Raw genomic sequence first — 19,523 nt, 5'->3', positions numbered from 1 at the left:
CGGCTGTGGGGCAGGCAGGGAGTGGGGAAGCCGGTCTAAAAACCCAAATTTGGATGCTGGAGCTGCAGGGGGCTGTGCGGATTTGTGACACAGCTCACCTGGGGGTTTCCAGCACAGGTCAAGACCTCACACACCCCCCTGCACACGCACCGGTACCCCACAGGCGCTACCCCCACACCTGGGTACACCTGGTGGCACTCACAGGCACCTGTGCACCCTGAAATGCCTGCACATGGTCCTGCACCAAACCTGCACCTCAACTCATCTGTACCCACACCTGAACTCATCTGTACCCACACCTGTACACACCTGAACTCATCTGTACCCACACCTGAACTCATCTGTACCCACACCTGTACACACCTGAACTCATCTGTACCCACACCTGAACTCATCTGTACCCACACCTGAACTCATCTGTACCTACACCTGTACACACCTGAACTCATCTGTACCTACACCTGTACACACCTGAACTCATCTGTACCCACACCTGTACACACCTGAACTCATCTGTACCCACACCTGTACACACCTGAACTCATCTGTACCTACACCTGTACACACCTGAACTCATCTGTACCCACACCTGTACACACCTGAACTCATCTGTACCTACACCTGAACTCATCTGTACCCACACCTGCACACACCTGAACTCATCTGTACCCACACCTGAACTCATCTGTACCCACACCTGCACACACCTGAACTCATCTGTACCCACACCTGAACTCATCTGTACCCACACCTGCACACACCTGAACTCATCTGTACCCACACCTGAACTCATCTGTACCCACATCTGTATACACCTGAACTCATCTGTACCCACACCTGAACTCATCTGTACCTACACCTGAACTCATCTGTACCCACACCTGCACACACCTGAACTCATCTGCACACACATGTGTTCACACATGTACACACTTGTACACCTCTGCACAGCTGTACACACCTGTATTCATCTGTACCTGCACACACCTGTACAGACCTGTGTGTACACACTTGTACACCTGTGCACACCTGAATTCACCTCTACCTATGCCTGTACACACCTGTGCGCACATGTACACACCTGTATGTACACACATGCACACACCTGTGCACACCTGTACAAACACACATGCGAACACCTGTACACACCTGTATATACACACATATACACACCTGTGCACATCTGTATGTACACGCATGTACACAGCTGTGCACACCTGTACATACACACAGGCACACACTACTACCCCTGTGCACACCTGTACATACACACCTGTGCACACCTGTACACGCCTGTACACATCTGTACACCTGTACATACACACCTGTGCGCACCTGTACACACCTGTATATACATACATGTGCACATCTGTACACCCCTGCACACCCCTGTACACCTGTGCACACCTGTACATACAGACCTGTACACACCTGTACATACACACCTGTACATACACACCTGTACACACCTGTACACACCTGTGCACACCTTTACACCTGCACATACATACACCTGTACACACCTGTACACACCTGTACATACACACCTGTACACACCTGTGCACACCTGTATATACACACATGCTCACACCTGTACATACACACCTGTACACACCTGTACATACAGACCTGTGCACACCTGTACACACCTGTACATGCACACCTGTGCACACCTGTACATACAGACCTGTGCACACCTGTACACACCTGTACATGCACACCTGTACACACCTGTACATGCACACCTGTGCACACCTGTGCACACCTGTATATACACACATGCTCACACCTGTACATACACACCTGTACACACCTGTACATACAGACCTGTGCACACCTATACACACCTGTACATGCACACCTGTACACACCTGTACATACACACCTGTACACACCTGTACATACACACCTGTGCACACCTGTACATACAGACCTGTGCACACCTATACACACCTGTACATGCACACCTGTACACACCTGTACATACACACCTGTACACACCTGTACATACACACCTGTGCACACCTGTACATACAGACCTGTACATACACACCTGTACACACCTGTACATACAGACCTGTACATACACACCTGTACACACCTGTACATACAGACCTGTACACACCTGTACATACACACCTGTACACACCTGTACATACAGACCTGTACACACCTGTACATACACACCTGTACACACCTGTACATACAGACCTGTACACACCTGTACATACACACCTGTACACACCTGTACACACCTGTACATACACACCTGTGCACACCTGCACAGCCCAGGCCCCGCCCCTCTCAGGCCCCGCCCTTTCCGCGCTCTCGCGAGAGGGGCGGGGCTCAGCAGCCGCTGCCGCCGCCCTTCGGGGCCCGCTCCGCTCCCGCTCCCGTTCCCGGCCCCTCTCCCGTTCCCGTTCCCGCTCCCGGCCCCGCCGCTGCCCTCGCTGCCATGGCGGCCGCGGGCTGGGCGCCCACCCACGTACGGGTGACGGTGCTGCGGGCGCGGGGGCTGCGCTCCAAGGCGGCGGCGGGCGGCAGCGACGCGTACGCGGTGATGGCGCTGGGCCGCGACAAGTTCCGCACGTCGGTGGCCGAGCGGTGCCGGGGCGAGCCGCTGTGGCGGGAGGAGGCCACGTTCGAGCTGCCGGCGCGGCCCGCCGCCCTGCGCCTCACGGTGCTGCACCGAGCCCTGGCCGGAGCCGACAAGTTCCTGGGCCGCGCCGAGGTGGAGCTGGCGGCGCTGAGGGACGACGGCGGCCGGCGGCACAGCAGGTGCGGGCGGGGGGAGCTCTGTGACCCCCGGGGCCGCGGAGCGCGGTCCGGACACCCTCACGGGAGGGACCCCAGGGCTCCCGCGTCCCGCCGAACCGGGGACAGGCATGGAGAGGCACCTCCGCGTTTTGAAGGTTTTGCGGGAGATCTCTCAGCCCCACGGGGGCCAGGAGAGGTTTGGAAGGGACCCGTGTGCCCCACGGAGGGTGATGAGGGGGTTTCTGTGCCCCGCGGGGGCTGGGGAGGCGGTTGAGGGGTGCCTCGGTGCTCTTCAAGGGGAGAAGTGCTGTGAGGAGCCCCAGCTCCCCACGGGATGTCCCCGTTCCTCATGGAAACCTCTGAGCACCTCAGGCACGTGTGGATCTGCTGGAAGACCCCTGTGCCCCCAGGGAATCCGTGTGTCCCAAAGGACTGGGGGTCACCCTGTGTCCCAAAGCACTGGGGGGGTTCTGCTGGGGGCTCCTGTTCCCCGCAGGGACCCCTGGAGCCCCGTAAGTGCCCACGGGGTGAGCGCTGGGAGCAGGGTCCGTCCTGGAGCGGGTGAGCCCATGGCTGGGATGTGCCTTCCCCTGGAAGAGGCTGGGGGCCCGGGGAAAGCTTTTCCAGCCAGTCCTGCCTGGTCCTTGGGTCTGATTTTTAAACGTTCCCGTGTGAGTGCTGGCTCTGTACAGAGCAGACAGCCAGCCTGACCCCCGAAACCCGATGTCCTCTGAATGCTGCCTCCTTCCAGCAGGGAACGAGCGGCCGTTTATTTGTTTTTCCTAATAACCACTTTCCGCGTGTCAGGGTGGATAATTCCGTGTTCCATGGGCTGACCCCGCTGCTGTCAGCAGGACTCCGAGCCGGGCCAGCGCCAGCTCTGTGTCACACTCGCTGCTTTGGACACAAACACGGGCACGGTGAAACCCAGGGGTGGTTCCCGGGAGGGTTTTACTGGGAGTCAGCAGCCTTGTAATGTGCTGGTGAGTCACCTTCCTCCCCTGGCTCACCTGAGACGGAGCCGTCCCGCTTGTCAAGGCTTAATTAGGCCGTGGGTTCATTAAGGCTGTGTCAGACGCTGCTGTGTTTACACTGCAGAGCCCCTCGGTCAGCAGAGCTCAGGGCCGGTGCCTCGGGCTCCCGGGCGCGTTCCTTTGTGTCTGGGCAAAGGAAAATTGAGGGGGAGAGGAAACAAAAATACAGCTTTGGTACTCCTGGGGAAATTTCTCATATTTTCAGTTGTTTCCAGCACTCGGTTTCCTGTGTGAAGTCTGTTTTGTTCTTGCTGCCACGGTGATGTGTAGCCACAAAGGGCTAGTTTTATTTGGAAAATAGATACATATTGATTGACAGGTGCTCACTAACACTACAAATGCCATTAATGAGATTTTTTGTGGTTTGGGATGCTGCTTTCAGCCAGGCTGAGCTGCCTTTGCTGAACACGGTGTTTGCCTGTGGCTCCCGGGACACACGGGATCGTTTGTGGCACCGAAGCCCTGCGAGCACAGGATGCTCCTAGAAATCACAGGTTTGGAACAAAAGTGCCCAGTGCTGGCTCATGTTAAAGGCAAAGGGGTTGTGATTTCATGGGCTGCTGCAGTCTCAGGGACTGGGTAAAGTGTTCATTTAGAATCCCAGAATGGACCTTAAAACCCATCTTGTTCCACCTCCTGCCCTGGGCAGGGACAAATTCCACGTGACCATTGGTTCAAGCCTGGCCTTGAGCACTTCAAGGGACAGAACAGACACAGCTTCTCCAGGATCAGGGCCTCACCACCCTCAGAAGGAAGAATTTCTTCTGCATTTCCCTCTGAAGTGTCTGTAGCAGATTCCTGAATCCATCTCCTTCGGTTATCCCCATTAGTTTTGAATTTTCACTGGAGCAAATCACCTTTTTCCTTTTTCCTTTGTTCTCTTTTGTTCCTTCCAGTATACCTTTGGAGGTTGAAGTGCAAATTTGATGGCAGGGCACATTTGCATGCTCTGTTTGCTTCCTTTATTTTCCCATTCCAGCTGGTGAGGAGGAAGAAACAAAGCAGTTTCCAGGCAGCCTTTCCTATGGGTTCTGTGGGGTCGGGGATTCCGTGGTTCCATCAACAAACAAAACCGTACTGGTGTGCAGTGCTGATAATTCTCTTTGCTGGCTCAGATGTGGTTTGAGTGTCACAGAGGGGTGGCTGAGAGCGTGTGGGAGGTGGGATGGTGGTTTGGGGTGCCCTGGGCACTCCCCACACAGAGCTCGATGTTCGGGAGCTGCGTTTGGGGAGGGAGAAGGCTCTGTCTGAGCAATGCCCTTCCTGGTGCGTGCCAGTCACGAGCCTGGAGAGGTGAGTGGAAATCCCCCAGGGTCTGTAAGGCTGGGGTTGGCTCTCTGGCGTTGATTAGGGGTTCCTTGGCTTAAGAGGAATTAAGAAGCTGGAATGAAAGGTATGAGGGCGTGGGACGCGTGCAGCTCTGGGGCTGCTGCTCCCGCTCCACTTCAAAGCCGTTGCCCCTGCCAGTGTCAGGAGGAGAGATGAAAGGGCAGAGGAGGGTGGCTGAGCTGTAATACAGGAATGTGGTGTTGTGTTTCTGTTTTTTCTCCCTCTTTTTAACCCTTCCTGATCTGGGTTTTAAACCAAATCTTACTAATAACTTTCTGTTTACGATAAGAAATGTTTTCCTTGGCACCTGGGGCCCTGACTGTGACGTCACCATAAGATTAAAGGCTTTCTTTTCCTACACTGTGGGCTGATTTGATTTTTCAGCCATAAGCACCCTCTGTGTTCTCAATTACCGGTGGTTAAAGAAATCTCCTGGTTGCTGCAGGTGGTACAAGCTTCGCTCCAAACCAGGGAAGAAGGAAAAGGAGAGAGGGGAGATCGAGGTGGATATCCAGTTCATGAGGAGTAACATGACAGCCAGCATGTTTGATCTGTCCATGAAGGACAAGCCCCGCTCTCCCTTTGGGAAGCTCAAAGACAAGCTCAAGGGCAAGAGGAGCAGCGGCCTCTCGGACACGGCTTCGGCGATCGTCCCCAGCACCTCCCACTCCCCTGCCGACAGCGAGGATGAGGCAGTCGAGAAGGAGAAGAAGAAATCCAAGTTCAAAGCGCTGTTCTCCAAGCCTGGCCTGCAGAAGACATCCCTGTCCCAGTCCATGTCTGTGCTGCCCACTCAGCAGCCCCTCACCCAGAGGGTTCGGCTGCGACCCAGTGACTTCCAGGCGCAGTGGGATGAGGAGGAGTCTGAGACCTCTCCTGCCTCAGAACGTGAGTATTGGCACAAAACCTTCCTCCAAAGGGTTGCTTACGCTTTTCACAGCACTGGTTAAATTCTTCTTTCTGCACAAATCCATGGAAAGTCCCTCTTGGCACTGATGCTGTCAGTAGTGTCAGAGAAAAGGTTGTTTTTGCATCTTGAATTTCTCTCTGTTTTTTTTTTTTTTTCCAGGATCCTTTGAAAATGCGTTGGAAGAGAAGCCAGCTCCTTCTCCATTGTTTAAATCTCGTAAACCAGCCTTTTTGGACAGTAGGCAGCTAAGCCAAGGAATCTCTAACCACACCAAAAAGGATGGGCTCTCTTTGTTCAGTGGCCTTAAATCCAAAAGCGATCCTGTGTCCAAGTCTAGTCTGTGCATCAATGGCAGTCACGTCTATATGGAAGAGACCACAACCAAGGACAAGACTCCAGCCTCGTCCCCCTCTCCTCACAACCTCAGGAGGAAACAGCTCTTTGCTTCAGAGGAGAACCTGTCCTCCAGGCCCACTAAATCACCTGAAGAGATGGGAAGAACCTCTCCTGGTCAGGCTGTCTCCGGGTCCACGTCCTTGGAGACTTTCAAATCCATGACTTTGCCGTCATACAAACTGCTCAGCAGTGAGGAGCACCTGGACACCAGCATTCCACCAAGCATAGAGGCTGTTAGAGAGACAAAAAAAACAGACCACAAAAAGTCTGCCTTGCTCTCCCTGGTCACTGGGAAGAAGGAAATGGTGAAGACTGGCGATGCTGAGATTATTCCTGACAGGACCCTGCAGAGTGAGGAAAATACAATTCCAGAAGAGAAGAGTGAAGAGGAGGCCAAATGCCCTGAAGTCCCAGCAGATTTGGGCAGAGGGAGCCCGTCAGGAGATGCTCACCATGCAGAGGTGGAGGAGGCCATCACAAACAAGCAGCTGCTCAGCCCTTTTGAGGAGGAACGGAAACCTGAGAAAGCTGCACCAGCCAAGACCAAAGCTGTGAAACCCAGGTGAGTCCCAGCTGCTGGCAGGAGTTGGGATGGGCAGTGGTGGTGGCAGGTGGCAGTAGGCTGTGTCCTGCCACACCTGGGCTCAGGTGCTGCTCTGTGGGTACCTGGTGTTGGGTGCTTTGACAGCAAATAACAACTCCCGAGTTCTTCCTCAGTAGGAAAAATGATGGATGTAGGGATGCTCCTCGTAAGCAATGCTGAAATAGGGGTTCTCTAGCACAGGCACCTGTGGGGTGATTTTTCTTGCTGGATCTCTTGCACAAACTAACTGTGTCTGAGCTGTGTGGCTGCAGCCTCCCCAGGGTCTGGAATGCCTGTTCTAACATCTCTGCTTTCCTCTTCCCTACTTGGCTGTGGTCTTCCAAAGGGTGGCCTTGGAGCCCTTCTGCTTTTGGCATCGTTCACAGCAGCACAGAGGGATGTTGTGTGGATTTGTACACAAGGCTTTTTCGGAAATTCTGCTCCTTTATCCTCCATACACGTGTATATATATAAATTGTGTTTGGGGTTAGGTGTGTCCTACTAATACGGCTGTGTTTTGTGTGTGTCCCTAACTCCTCATTTTCAGTGCTTCTCAAGTTTAAGTTTCTTGCCTGTGCAGTGTTTTACATACTAATAAACCTGCTTGGGGTGCTTAAAGCAGCAAAAACAAGCTCTGCAGCAGAAGAGTTCTGACATAAGCCCAGTGTTTGGTAAAGGTGCAGTTAAGGATATCAGGTCTCACGGACCTCTCTGAGGTCTCTTTAAAGTATAGCTCATCTCCAGTGGCAGAGCTGATGGAGGCTGCTGCTCAAGCTTGTCTGTTCCTGCCTCGTGTTGCATCCGCAAGTGACATGCGAGTTTTTTGTCCCTTTTTGCAGACTGGGCCTGTCTCCAGAGGAGGAACCCAAAGCCACGCTTCCCACTCTTGCACCTGACCCCCTCCCTGCTTTTCTCTCTGTGCACCGTGTCAGCAGTGCAAATAATCCTTTCATTTCTAAAGTGGGGCAGACAGTCCAAGTGCCAGACTCTGAAAACATCACTAGTTCTCCTGCCTCTCTCACTTCTCCTGCGTTAACTGCAGAGCTTTGGAATGACAAGAACCCCTTTACTCCTGGATGGGACAGGGCATCCAGAGCCCTGGATCCCAACAGCGTTGCCCGTTTCCCTTCATCCCATCACCCTGCAGCCTCCGTTCCCAAAGCACCTCTTGCTGGGCAGGTCTCTGCTAGGGTCAATAATCCTTTTGCTGCTGACTGGGGCCAGGGTCCTGGGGGCTCTGGCATGGGGGCTTCCCGGGGTCTCTCTGGCCCACCCACACCTTCTGTCCCCTCTGACTGTCGTTTCAATGGCAACAATCCCTTCGTGTCCAAGCGTGGGGAACAGGCAGTGCCAGGTGTCCAGGCTGTTGCTGGTTCTTCCCCTTCTTGCCTTTCTGGTGGTGAGGACTGTTCCTCTGCAGGACACCCTGCCCGTGGTGCTTCAGGGGGCTCTGTGGAAGTGGCTGTAACCAGTGATGTCACAGCTGTGCCAGATCCTCTCAGCACCTTGTCTGACTCCCCTCCTGCCCCCCCTGGGCTGGCTCCAGAGCTGCACTCTGATTCTGCCCGGCTTCAGCCTGAGGATTCTTTGGAAAGCAGCGAGCCAGGCAACGGGAGATCTGTGTCCTTTGTCCTTGGGGGATGGCAGGGTGTTCCACCAGCTGATGCGGGTTTGGGTGGGCAGGAAGGTGGAGAGCAGCACCTGGACTCCAGGGGAAGGTTACAGATGGCTTCAGGGGCAGCAGGAGAGCGAGCAGGGTTTGGGGATGAGCTGGGAGCAGGGGGTGACCCATCGACAGAACTCTCTGGGGACAGCACACATCCCACCTGGAAGAGTGATGGAACAGCTGTGGAGGTCACTGGTGTGAGCACTGAGCCCTGCACCAAGGGTCACAAAGGTTTTGTGTCTCTCTCCAAGTCCAGTGCCAGCCTCGTGCCAGAGGCTGACCAGGCACCGTTCCCTGAGAGCGAGCTCAGGGAGGAGCAGCTCAGGGAGCCCTGCACTGGAAAGCAGTGGGCAGGATGTGTGCCCATGTTAGAGCCCCAGGCACCTGCTGGAAATGAATCATTTTCTCAAGTCCAGCCAACCCTGAGAGCCTGCACAGTGTCCCCGCAGGAAGGGGGTTCAGGGAGGGCTGGTAGCGAGATCCTTGTCCCCCCAAAGCCAGCCCCACGACTAGCTGTACTGCTGAGGAAATCCCCACCGACTTCCCAGGCTGAGCTGAGGGGTGATGTTCCTGCTTCAGGTGATGTAAAATCCACACCAGGGCTCCCTGAAGCCTCAGCTGTTCGTGGGTGCCTCCCTCAAGGTGGCTCCTTGGAGACCATCACCCCTCCAGTGACAGCCAGGGGTGACAGCAGTGACAGGCCTTTAGGAAAGGAAGGTGATGATGGTTTCTCTGTCAGTCTCACAAATGTCAGGTCTCTCATGGCTGCTCCCGGAGGCTGGGGCTCAGCACTGGCCAGTCTTCCAGTGATCCCAGAGGGAGGCTCTGATGACGAGCTGCTGGGGGACTGTCAGGAGAGCTGTGGGGTCACTGCAGGGGACAAAGGGGTTTTAGGGACTGGAGAGCAGCCCCGAGGTTTGACACCTTTGCATGGAGAACCAAGAGAGCAGCCGGTGATCCTGGCTGCTCCGGGAGGAGGAGGAGCTATTCCTGGTGCTTGTCAGCCAGGGAGTTTGGCTGTGCTGCCTGCTGCAGTGGGTGCTCCCAGGGTCTGTGTCCAGGGAGCTGACTCAAGCTTAGGCGTGACACCTCATTCCAGGGAATGTGACAGTCATTTTGAGAAACAAGAGCTGGAAAGGAGTGCAGGTGTTGAGGAGCGTGCAGAGTGTGAGTTCTCTGAGCCTTCTGCTTTCTCTTCCTCCCTGTCAAGTCCTTGCCAGCCCCACTCTTCCTCTCATTCCCTTCTCTCTGACACCCCAAGTCGTAGAGCAGAGTCTCCGAAAAAGCCAACAGCCGAGGGCTTCGCAGATAAAGCGGGAAATTCGGGCAAGAAGAAACTTCTCCAGGCACGGGTTTCACCCTCTGAAACGTTCCCTAACCAAACCCCATGGGGTGGTGAAACCGTGTCTCCCAAGCACAGGTGAGACCATGTGGGGATCACAGCAGGCACCTCTGTGCAGGTGTGAGCTTTGCTTTGCTCTCTGGGTGCAGATCTGTCCCTCTGGCTGCTGGATCTGACCGGGACCGCACAGCCCTGGCTTCCTCTGGGACCTGCATTTGTCAGGGCTTGGGTGCTGTCAGCCAGTGTGGGGTTGCTGCTGGCTCCAGGAGGATCTGTGCAGCTCCTCAGGGTGCCCAGGGGAGCAGCTGCTCATCACAGCTCTCAGGGGCAGTGCAGGTGGAATGGAGTCATTTCATCCCATTGGCAGAATGGCCTGGGACTGAGCTGTGTGTGAGACACGGGAGAAAGGTCACCCTGAGAAAGGGGATGCTTCATTCCCTGCCTGAACTGAGCTCCTCAGGGATCACAACTGATGCAGCTCAGGCTGCTCCTGCTGTGTGGGACTGCTGCCACTGACCTGTCAGCTCTCAAGACTTCACCTGCAGAGCTCTGCCTGGGGTCTAGGACACCTCTGGGCCAGCATTTGCTGAAAGAAGGAAAATTTTCTTCCTGTGTTAAAATTGGTACTGTGAGTCCTGCTCAGCTTGTGGTGTCAGTTCAGACTGGACAAAGCCTAACACTTGTCTCAGGACAGCAGAAGTATTTGATATGTTGTAAGATCACAAATATGTTCTGATTAGGAAAGTCAGGCTGAAATACCAGTTCCTGAGGGATCAGAGTAGCTGCCCTGTGTTCTGTCTCCTCGTGTAGCCTGACCTGGCTTTTCTTCCATGACACACACAGGATGTATTTCCCTTCCTGCTGCTCCTTTATCTCCAATGCCTTAAGTCAATAAAGATAGTAGAGAACTGAAAAATACTTACTAAACCCCTGTGGCTTAGAAATACCTTGTCTTCCTGAAGCTGAATCTCTTTTCTCTCAGGAGATAGAGCAGGGAGGGAATCGTCCCCAGTTTCTTGCTGTATTTGTTCTTAGTCTAAAGATCTGTGTCATGCTGCTGTTACATCTTCTGCCTAAACAACAGGAACTTTTTTTTCCTGTTGCAGACTCCATCCTGTGAAGCCAATGAATGCCATGGCAAACAAGCCTCAGAGCAAGAACCTGAATGTCATCAGCACCATGAATGAAAAGCTGCTGGAAATGAGTGTGAAGGTATGGAGGGAAGTGGCACTTTCACTGCCCAAGCTTTGATTTAATTAAAGAGTTTGTGTATTCCAGGTAGCTGGGACATGAACTTCCTTTTGCCCCCAAGCAAGGGAACAGTCCTTAAATGCTTATTTTCTTGCAAACTGATCTAAAATAGAGCTGGGGCTCATGCTTTGTGGAGGTTCTTGGGCACAACCACTTCCTTGGAGCACAGTCGTGCAGTTGGGACCAGCAGTGGGATTGAGAGGAGCTTTCAGCATAATCCTGGCCTCAAAAGAGATCTCCAGGCTTCAGGCACAGCTTACCTGCCACGTTGATCCCAAAGGCTGGGAGCATCCCTGGGTCAGCAGGGAAAATCACAGCTCCCCTTGTTGCCTGACAGGGTTTTTTTGGGGAAATAGAGAAGTTAGAACTGAAATAACAGCAGTGCTGCCTCCTGGTGTGAGCTGAGTGATTCAAACTGACACTGCTCTTTCAAGGGGGTTGAAAACTTGCAGTGGGTGTTGTGGTGTTCTGCTTCCACGTAAACTGTGTGTGATGCCCCACAGGAGCCTGTTGTGCTCACACAGCCTGCCTGGGCAGCGTTCTGGAAGCAGCAGGAATCAGCAGAAGCTGCCCAGTACCTCTCATGCTGTTTAAGGGTTCAAAACAGACTTTCCAAAGAAATAGGAAGAAACAGCAAAGCTCTGGGCGGGCATTTCTTGCTGTTTAACCCGAATTTGGCTTTACCAGTCTGCATTTAGGCAGCCAGTGTAAGCTTGACCAGGTTTGTTTAAGCAGCAGCTGTCAGTGTGCTGGTCTGTGTGTTCTGCTGCTGGTTTGGAATGTCCTGTGTCTGCTCTGACCCTGCCTTCCCTCCCTCCCCAAGAAATACGATCCCTCAGACCCTGCCTATGCCTATGCTCAGCTGACACACGATGAGCTGATCCAGCTGGTGCTGAAACAGAAGGATACCATTACCAGGAAGGACCTCCAGGTGCGGGAGCTCGAGGACTACATCGACAACCTGCTTGTCAGAGTCATGGAAGAAACCCCAAACATCCTCCGTGTTTCCATGTCTGGCAACAGAAAAGCTGGGAAGATGTGAAGGGTCTGGGGGTGTTGGTGAGCAAGGACTGAATTCCCCCAGAGGAGGGTGAGGAGCTGGTGGTGCCGGTTGTGCTGCTCACACAAAATGACCTTTTTCCTGTTTCTGCCTTGAGCAACTCTTGGAGTGATTAATAGTTCCATCAGGTGTTGTAATGAACTCGCCTTATCATATTTATTTTTTGTTTTCTTCCCATTCTTTGGGAAGATCAGGCATTAATCCAAAGGCTAGTTGAGATGGGAAGGAGGAGGGTTTTTGATGTGTTTTGCTTCCCAGCAAGGCGCTGATGATCCTTTAGGAAGATTTTTTTAAATGGTTTTGTTTTGTAGCAGCTTTGATAGATCAGTTACTTTTCTTTCCACATCTGAAGTTGTAGTGCAATATAAATCCTTGTACAGTAGAGCTCGAGGATTTGATTGTTTTTAAAATAATAATTAGCTACACTGGAGAAGCCCAAAGATGTCCCAGCTTCAGGCCTGGACTGTAATTTTAAAGGAATTAATTGAAAGTTGACCATAAGTTGACCAAATCTCAGTTCATCTCCCCATGTGGATATTCCCAAGAGTCCTTCAAGGGAAAGTTTACAGGTTTTTAGGAGGAGACATTGAGGTTCACAGGACGTTTCTACCATAGGAATGGAATCAATCAGTTTGGGCCAAAGGTACATTTTAAATCAGAAGTTGTTCTCTTAGTGTCTTAAAATTTCTGCTCTGGAGGTTGTTCAGAGGAGGCAGAGGCTCCCCTGGCTTTGCCCCGTGCTCTGGAGCAGGGCTGGCTCTCACATCTTTGTGAGTTCTGTGACCATTTCCTTTTTACCCTGCATTCAGGAAACAGAAGTACTTTGTGTTTTGGAGCTGGGGCTCACCTTGAAGGGCCCTGCAAGGTGATCAGTCTTGCAGTGCTTTTTCCTGTCACTCCAGAGAGGGGAGGGAGTGCTGGGGCTCCCACCTGCTCTGGTTCCTTGCTGCTCGCAGTGTAGCTGAGGGCTGCTGGGCACTGCAGAGCTCCCTGGGTGTCTGGGTGGCTGCAGGGATGTTCTCCCCATCGTCAGCCAGCAGGAACAGCTCACTGCTGCTGAGCTGCCACCACAGCTGCCCCCACTGGAAACTACAGGGGGCTTTATTTTGGTGAGCTCTTGGCAAAGATCAAAACAATCAGACGCCTTTCTGCACCTCTGGGATTTACCAGGGTAGACAGAGTCCGTAAAAGGCTTAGAGGGAAGTTGGAAAGAGCAGGAAGCAAAGGACCAAAGCTTCATAAGGACCAAAGCTTAAAACTTTCCAGCCTTAATTCTTTGGAAATAAACACTCCTACCTTTGGAAACTGTTGGGGTTTTGGGTCACTCCTGGCTCAGGGGTGAGTTCCTAACTCGGTTTTTCTACAGCAAAGCACTTTATTGAGGGACTGGAGTGGCTGGATGGACTCTCACCTGTGAGCAGTCTGCTTACAATTGTCATAAACCACTGGAAACTACTGGAGATCTCAAATACTGTATTTCTTTAGGGAGGAGCAGCTTAATTTATTTGCACAGAGATGTAAACATTTATTAGAAAAAATCCAAGAAACTCTGTTAATAACATTTTTATTCTGACCTATTGCTGCTACCAAAGTCTGGAACTTTCCTGGCAGAGCTGTATCTCATGGGCAGCCTGACCTCAAACAAGCCTTAGGAGCTGAGAGTCTTGCAAGACTTCAGGTACTTTTATCTCATTTTAGTGTTACTTGAGCAGCGAGGGCCTTCTCTCTCCTCTCCTGTCCCCTCTGCTCTGAACGAAGGCTCTGAAGGTGGCCTTGGTGGAGGTGCTGGTTTGATTCTGGGTGCTGCTGCTGCCTCTTGTGCCTTCTCGAGCGAGGAAGATGAAGGATTGATTGTTTCCTCCTCGTGCCTCTGTGGATCTCTGGACAGAGGATCCCACACCTCTCTGATAAACTTGCATTTTAGACTGTCTTCCGCTGGGAAGAGTGACCTGCACAGAACCAAAGCAATAAACAATATTAGCAGAGATAAAGCCTTAAAACTTGGAGTAGGCTCCCCTGGCAGCCTTTTTGTGCCCTGGGTGGCTGCGCTGGGGCATCCTCATCCTCGCCTTCCTCAGCCCCAAAAGCATCACCCCACCCTCATAACTCCATTTTATTGGCAATACTCGTTAAAGCCTTCCTCTGGTGTGAGGGGACTGGCATTTTACATCCTCAAGGGCCTTAAGAATCAAATGTATTGTTTTATTATTGAAGGATCTGAGTGCATGTTCCCTGTTTTTACTCTCTGCTTTTAGCCCAGGGTTACTGTTTGTTTTTAAACAGCTTTTGCTTTTATGGAACACTAAAATAAAAACACCTTAAAGCCGGTGTTGTGATCACTGTGTCTGTTCTGAAAGAGCAGTTTCCAAAGGGCCTCGTCCCCTCCTTGTGCCCCGCTCATCCTCCAGGTGTTTGGGGCTGGTGTCATCCCTGCGGGAATTTCCTGCTGAACAACTCAGGGGGTGCGGGAACCTGCCCGTGACCGGGGGAGAGACCCCGGGCCCGCAGCGCTCCAGGGCCCCGGCGCTGCTCCCTGGAGGCTGCCGAGCGCGGATATCGCCCTGATCCTCCGCAGCGATGGGCCCGGGGCCTCCGAGCCGGGGTGATGTGCGGTTCCACGCCGAGGAGGACGCGTTGTCCCCTCGGTCCCGCTCCCTCCGCAGCTCCCGGCGCCGCCGCCGCCTCCCCTGGGCATCCCCGGCGGGGCCGGAACGCAGAGTGCACGGACGGTGCATCGGCCGGACGGGCGTCGGGACGGACCGCGGGCGGCTCCGCTATTGGCTGGCTCTGGTCGGGCTGTGCCGCTTATTGGCTGGCTTGGGCAGGGCTGTACCACTATTGGCTGGCTCGGGCCGGGCTGTGCCGCTATTGGTTGGCTCGGGCCGGGCTGTGCCGCTATTGGTTGGCTCGGGCCGGGCTGTGCCGCTATTGGCTGGCTCGGGCCGGGCTGTGCCGCTATTGGTTGGCTCGGGCCGGGCTGTGCCGCTATTGGTTGGCTCGGGCCGGGCTGTGCCGCTATTGGCTGTTGGAGGTGCACCGCCCCGGCGCTCCCCCAGTGCTGAGGGACGATGGCGGCGCGGGGCCGCTGCCCCGAGTGCGGCTCGGGGTCCCTGGTGGAGGACGCGCACTACGCGCAGCAGCAGCTGGTCTGCGCCGCCTGCGGCTGCGTCCTGTCCGAGGGGCTCCTCACCACCACCTACACCGACGAGGAGCATCTGCGGGGTGCGGCCCCGGCACCGGGAGCGAGGGGCGCTGCGGAACAGGCCGTTCGGGCTCTCCGAGTCGGTCCGGGGAGCGCAGCGCTCCCCGAGCTGTGGCTGTGCCCGCCCGGTCCGCGCTGTGCCCGCCGGGTCGGCTCAGGCCTCCCTCCGTCCCCCAGCCCCATTTCCCATCACAGGGCAGCACTTGCGGCCCTTCCCTGCCAGGGTCTGGGCTGGGAGCCGGGATGAGCTTCAAGTTTAAACTGTGAAATCTCTTATTGTTAAAAGAGATTGTTCAAATTTCGTTTAAATCTCTTAGGAGAGCTTTAAGTGCAGCGGAGCAGCCTCGAGGCTGTTGCCTGGCTCTGTCTGTAGGAAATCCTTGACTCAGAGGAGATCAGTGCCCTCCAGCAGCTCTGATTGTTGGAGGAATTGATTGAATTCTCCGGTTGCCGCAGAATTCCCTGCAGGACTGACTGATCCAACCCTGTTTTCCAGAGGTCGCCTATTCCCAGAGCACCGGCCAGAAGGAGCAGCTGAGCCGCTGCCTGCAGCGAGGTAAGAGCAGTTCCCACCGAGCTGATCCTCCCTGGCTGCTGCCTCGCTCTGTCTGACCTGGTTCTGGGGCTGGAAAAGCCTCAGAAGCTCCTTGGGGCCCGGGGAGGGCACTCGGTGCTGGATCCAGCCGGAGCCTCCCCTGCCCTGAGGGGCTGGGAGGTGTTTCAGTGCCGTGTGTGGGGCTGGGAGGTGTTTCAGTGCCGTGTGTGGGGCTGGGAGGTGTTTCAGTGCCGTGTGTGGGGCTGGGAGGTGTTTCAGTGCCGTGTGTGGGGCTGGGAGGTGTTTCAGTGCCGTGTGTGGGGCTGGGAGGTGTTTCAGTGCCAGCTGTGGGGCTGGGAGGTGTTTCAGTGCCCTGTGTGGGGCTGGGAGGTGTTTCAGTGCCATGTGTGGGGCTGGGAGGTGTTTCAGTGCCGTGTGTGGGGCTGGGAGGTGTTTCAGTGCCGTGTGTGGGGCTGGGAGGTGTTTCAGTGCCAGCTGTGGGGCTGGGAGGTGTTTCAGTGCCGTGTGTGGGGCTGGGAGGTGTTTCAGTGCCGTGTGTGGGGCTGGGAGGTGTTTCAGTGCCGTGTGTGGGGCTGGGAGGTGTTTCAGTGCCAGCTGTGGGGCTGGGAGGTGTTTCAGTGCCGTGTGTGGGGCTGGGAGGTGTTTCAGTGCCGTGTGTGGGGCTGGGAGGTGTTTCAGTGCCGTGTGTGGGGCTGGGAGGTGTTTCAGTGCCGTGTGTGGGGCTGGGAGGTGTTTCAGTGCCGTGTGTGGGGCTGGGAGGTGTTTCAGTGCCGTGTGTGGGGCTGGGAGGTGTTTCAGTGCCGTGTGTGGGGCTGGGAGGTGTTTCAGTGCCGTGTGTGGGGCTGGGAGGTGTTTCAGTGCCGTGTGTGGGGCTGGGAGGTGTTTCAGTGCCAGCTGTGGGGCTGGGAGGTGTTTCAGTGCCGTGTGTGGGGCTGGGAGGTGTTTCAGTGCCGTGTGTGGGGCTGGGAGGTGTTTCAGTGCCAGCTGTGGGGCTGGGAGGTGTTTCAGTGCCGTGTGTGGGGCTGGGAGGTGTTTCAGTGCCGTGTGTGGGGCTGGGAGGTGTTTCAGTGCCGTGTGTGGGGCTGGGAGGTGTTTCAGTGCCGTGTGTGGGGCTGGGAGGTGTTTCAGTGCCGTGTGTGGGGCTGGGAGGTGTTTCAGTGCCGTGTGTGGGGCTGGGAGGTGTTTCAGTGCCAGCTGTGGGGCTGGGAGGTGTTTCAGTGCCAGCTGTGGGGCTGGCTGTGCCCAGGCCAGGTGGATGCTGCCTGCTGGGGTTCTCAGGAGAAGTTCCTTGACCCCGTGTGTGAGGGTGGCCTCTTCCCGCAGGGATCCGGCGGGTCCAGGACCTCTGCAAGGTGCTGCAGCTCCCGGCGGTGTTTGAGGAAACGGCCGTGTCCTACTTCCAGAGGGCTCTGCAGCTCCCTGCCTTCCACCTGGTCAGCCTGGAGAAGAAGGAGCTGCTGGGGGGCTGCTGCGTGTTCGTGACGTGCCGCCAGCACAACTGGCCCCTGACCATGGGCACCATCTGCTCCCTCCTGTACGCCAGGCAGGACCTGTTCGCCAGCGTCTACCTGAGCCTGCAGAAGGAGCTGGGGCTCTCGGTGCCCGCCCTGAGCCTGGCAGACCTGGTGACCACGCACCTCAACAGGTGATGGGATCCCTTCCAGCCCTGGGGCAGCCCTTGTTTGCCCTGGCTGGGTGGAGAGGCGGGGATGTGGCCCTGGGCAGGGCTGAGCTGTGATGTAGATGTGTGTGCTCAGGCTGGCCTGGCTTTTGTCCCTCCCTTGTTACAGCTGGGCTGTGCTTGTCACCCTGCCCCGTTCTCCGCAGTCTGGAGAGGGCAGAGAGGTGCTCAGGGAGGAACCAGAATCCCAGAGTCACTGAGGCTGGAAAAGATCCCTGGGGCCATGGAGTCCAAGCTGTGCCCGATGCCCAGAGCACTGAGTGCCAGCTCCAGGGATGGGGACTCCACCACCTCCCTGGCAGCGATTCCAGTGCCTGGGAGGCCTTTCCATGAAGCAATTCCTCCTGCTGGCCATGATCAGCAGCTGTGGGGAGAGCAGGGTGTGTTTGTCCCCAAGGCTCCCCCTGACCGTGGCCTCTTTGCTCCAGCAGCTTCCGGCTGCTCCAGCCCTCGGCCAACGTCCCCGTGCCGTTCCTGGAGGACAAAGAGAAGCTGCTGGCCCGGACCATGGCCATTGTGGAGCTGGCCAGCGAGACGTGGCTGGTGACGGGCCGGCACCCCGTGCCCATCGTCACGGCTGCGGCGTTCCTGGCCTGGCAGTCGCTGCGGCCCAGCCCGCGCCTCTCGTGCCCCTTGGCGCGGTTCTGCCGCCTGGCCGGGGTGGATCTGCCGCCCCCGGCCCACCTCAGGCTGAAGGAGCTGCTGGAGATCCTGCAGGGAATGGCCTCCCAGCTCTCCTGGCTGCGCGGCTTTGACCTGGACAAGAAAATGGTGGTGAAGCACATCGGGGACCTGCTGCAGCACCGCGTGTTCCTGCTGAAAAACGCCTTCAGCCAGCAGGACGGGGAGGAGCAGCAGGACACGGCCCCGGGCCGGGGCTCCCCAGGCCAGGATCCTGGGGGCTCCTTGGATAAGGATTCCTCAGGCCAGGATTCCCCAGGCCAGGATCCTGTGGGCTCCCCGGATAAGGACTCTCCAGGCCAGGATCCTGTGGGCTCCCTGGATAAGGATTCCCCAGGCCAGGATCCTGTGGGCTCCTCGGATAAGGACTCCCCAGATAAGGATTCCCCAGTTCAGGATCCTGTGGGCTCCCTGGATAAGGATTCCCCAGTTCCGGATCCTGGGGGCTCCCTGGATAAGGACTCCCCAGATAAGGATTCCCCAGTTCCGGATCCTGCGGGCTCCTTGGATAAAGACTCCCCAGATAAGGACTCCTCAGGCCAGGATTCCCCAGGCCAGGGCTCTCCTCCAGTGGCACAGGAGCAGGGCTGTCCCTCGGCAGGGAAGCCCCGGCGTGGGGGCACCCTGAGGCCGCTGCTCCCACCCTGCCTCATCCACCCGAGGAAGAGGCTGCGCCCGGCGGCTCCGAGCGCCCCGGCCTCGGCCCTCACGGGCGACGAGCCCATCTCGGACAGCGAGATCGAGCAGTACCTGCGCAGCCCCGACGAGATCCGCGCCTTCAGGAAGGCCAAGGCCTGGCTGTGATGGTGGCCCAGAGGACGGTGCTGCCAGGGACAGTTTGGGGACCAAAAGTGTGAAGCCCAGCAGGGACAGAGTGATTGTGCTGCAGAGACAGGCACCCAGGGAATGAGGCTGTGGGGAGGGAGCAGCCTGGGTCCTCCTTAATGTGCTGGACCAAAATGGGGTTTTTAGGGAGTCACTGCTTCAGGTCACATTACGTTTCTGTTAAAAATAAATAAAAGTGCAAGTGCCAGTTTTTCCAGGGGTAGCCTCACCTTGGATTTCTCATTCTTCA

At 55.7% G+C, this 19,523-nt stretch overlaps 2 protein-coding genes across 7 annotated transcripts; both read left to right on the top strand.

Annotated features, from left to right (window-relative positions):
* Positions 1-2,373: 2,373 nt before the first annotated feature.
* Positions 2,374-14,637, top strand: RAB11FIP1 (RAB11 family interacting protein 1). Of its 5 annotated transcripts, none has more exons than XM_088068421.1 (7): positions 3,860-3,965; positions 4,174-4,285; positions 5,566-6,008; positions 6,190-6,988; positions 7,849-10,095; positions 11,124-11,229; positions 12,092-14,637. In XM_088068421.1, exons 3-7 carry the CDS (start codon positions 5,639-5,641, stop codon positions 12,308-12,310), a joined length of 3,741 nt encoding a protein of 1,246 aa, XP_087924547.1. In that variant the 5' UTR covers positions 3,860-3,965; positions 4,174-4,285; positions 5,566-5,638; the 3' UTR covers positions 12,311-14,637. The 5 variants fall into 5 exon arrangements, with proteins under 5 accessions (XP_087924545.1, XP_087924549.1, XP_087924546.1 ...); XM_088068422.1 differs by having other exon boundaries at positions 3,935-3,965; positions 4,178-4,285; XM_088068419.1 differs by lacking the exons at positions 3,860-3,965; positions 4,174-4,285 and adding an exon at positions 2,374-2,778.
* Positions 14,638-15,385: 748 nt separating this feature from the next.
* On the top strand, positions 15,386-19,492 carry BRF2 (BRF2 general transcription factor IIIB subunit). Of its 2 annotated transcripts, none has more exons than XM_088068254.1 (4): positions 15,386-15,550; positions 16,027-16,086; positions 17,410-17,731; positions 18,199-19,492. In XM_088068254.1, the coding sequence occupies exons 1-4, from the start codon at positions 15,397-15,399 to the stop codon at positions 19,250-19,252; spliced, it is 1,590 nt and encodes a 529-aa protein (XP_087924380.1). In that variant the 5' UTR covers positions 15,386-15,396; the 3' UTR covers positions 19,253-19,492. The 2 variants fall into 2 exon arrangements, with proteins under 2 accessions (XP_087924380.1, XP_087924379.1); XM_088068253.1 differs by having other exon boundaries at positions 18,196-19,492.
* The last annotated feature ends 31 nt before the right edge of the window (positions 19,493-19,523 follow it).

Source organism: Pseudopodoces humilis, chromosome 30 (assembly GCF_049639895.1).
Source record: "Pseudopodoces humilis isolate 2021_Gansu_Grassland_sample_001 chromosome 30, ASM4963989v1, whole genome shotgun sequence".
Taxonomy (NCBI): Eukaryota; Metazoa; Chordata; class Aves; order Passeriformes; family Paridae; genus Pseudopodoces; species Pseudopodoces humilis.
The sequence above is the reverse complement of the archived record's forward strand: the minus strand, read 5'-3'. Positions and strand labels throughout refer to the sequence as shown.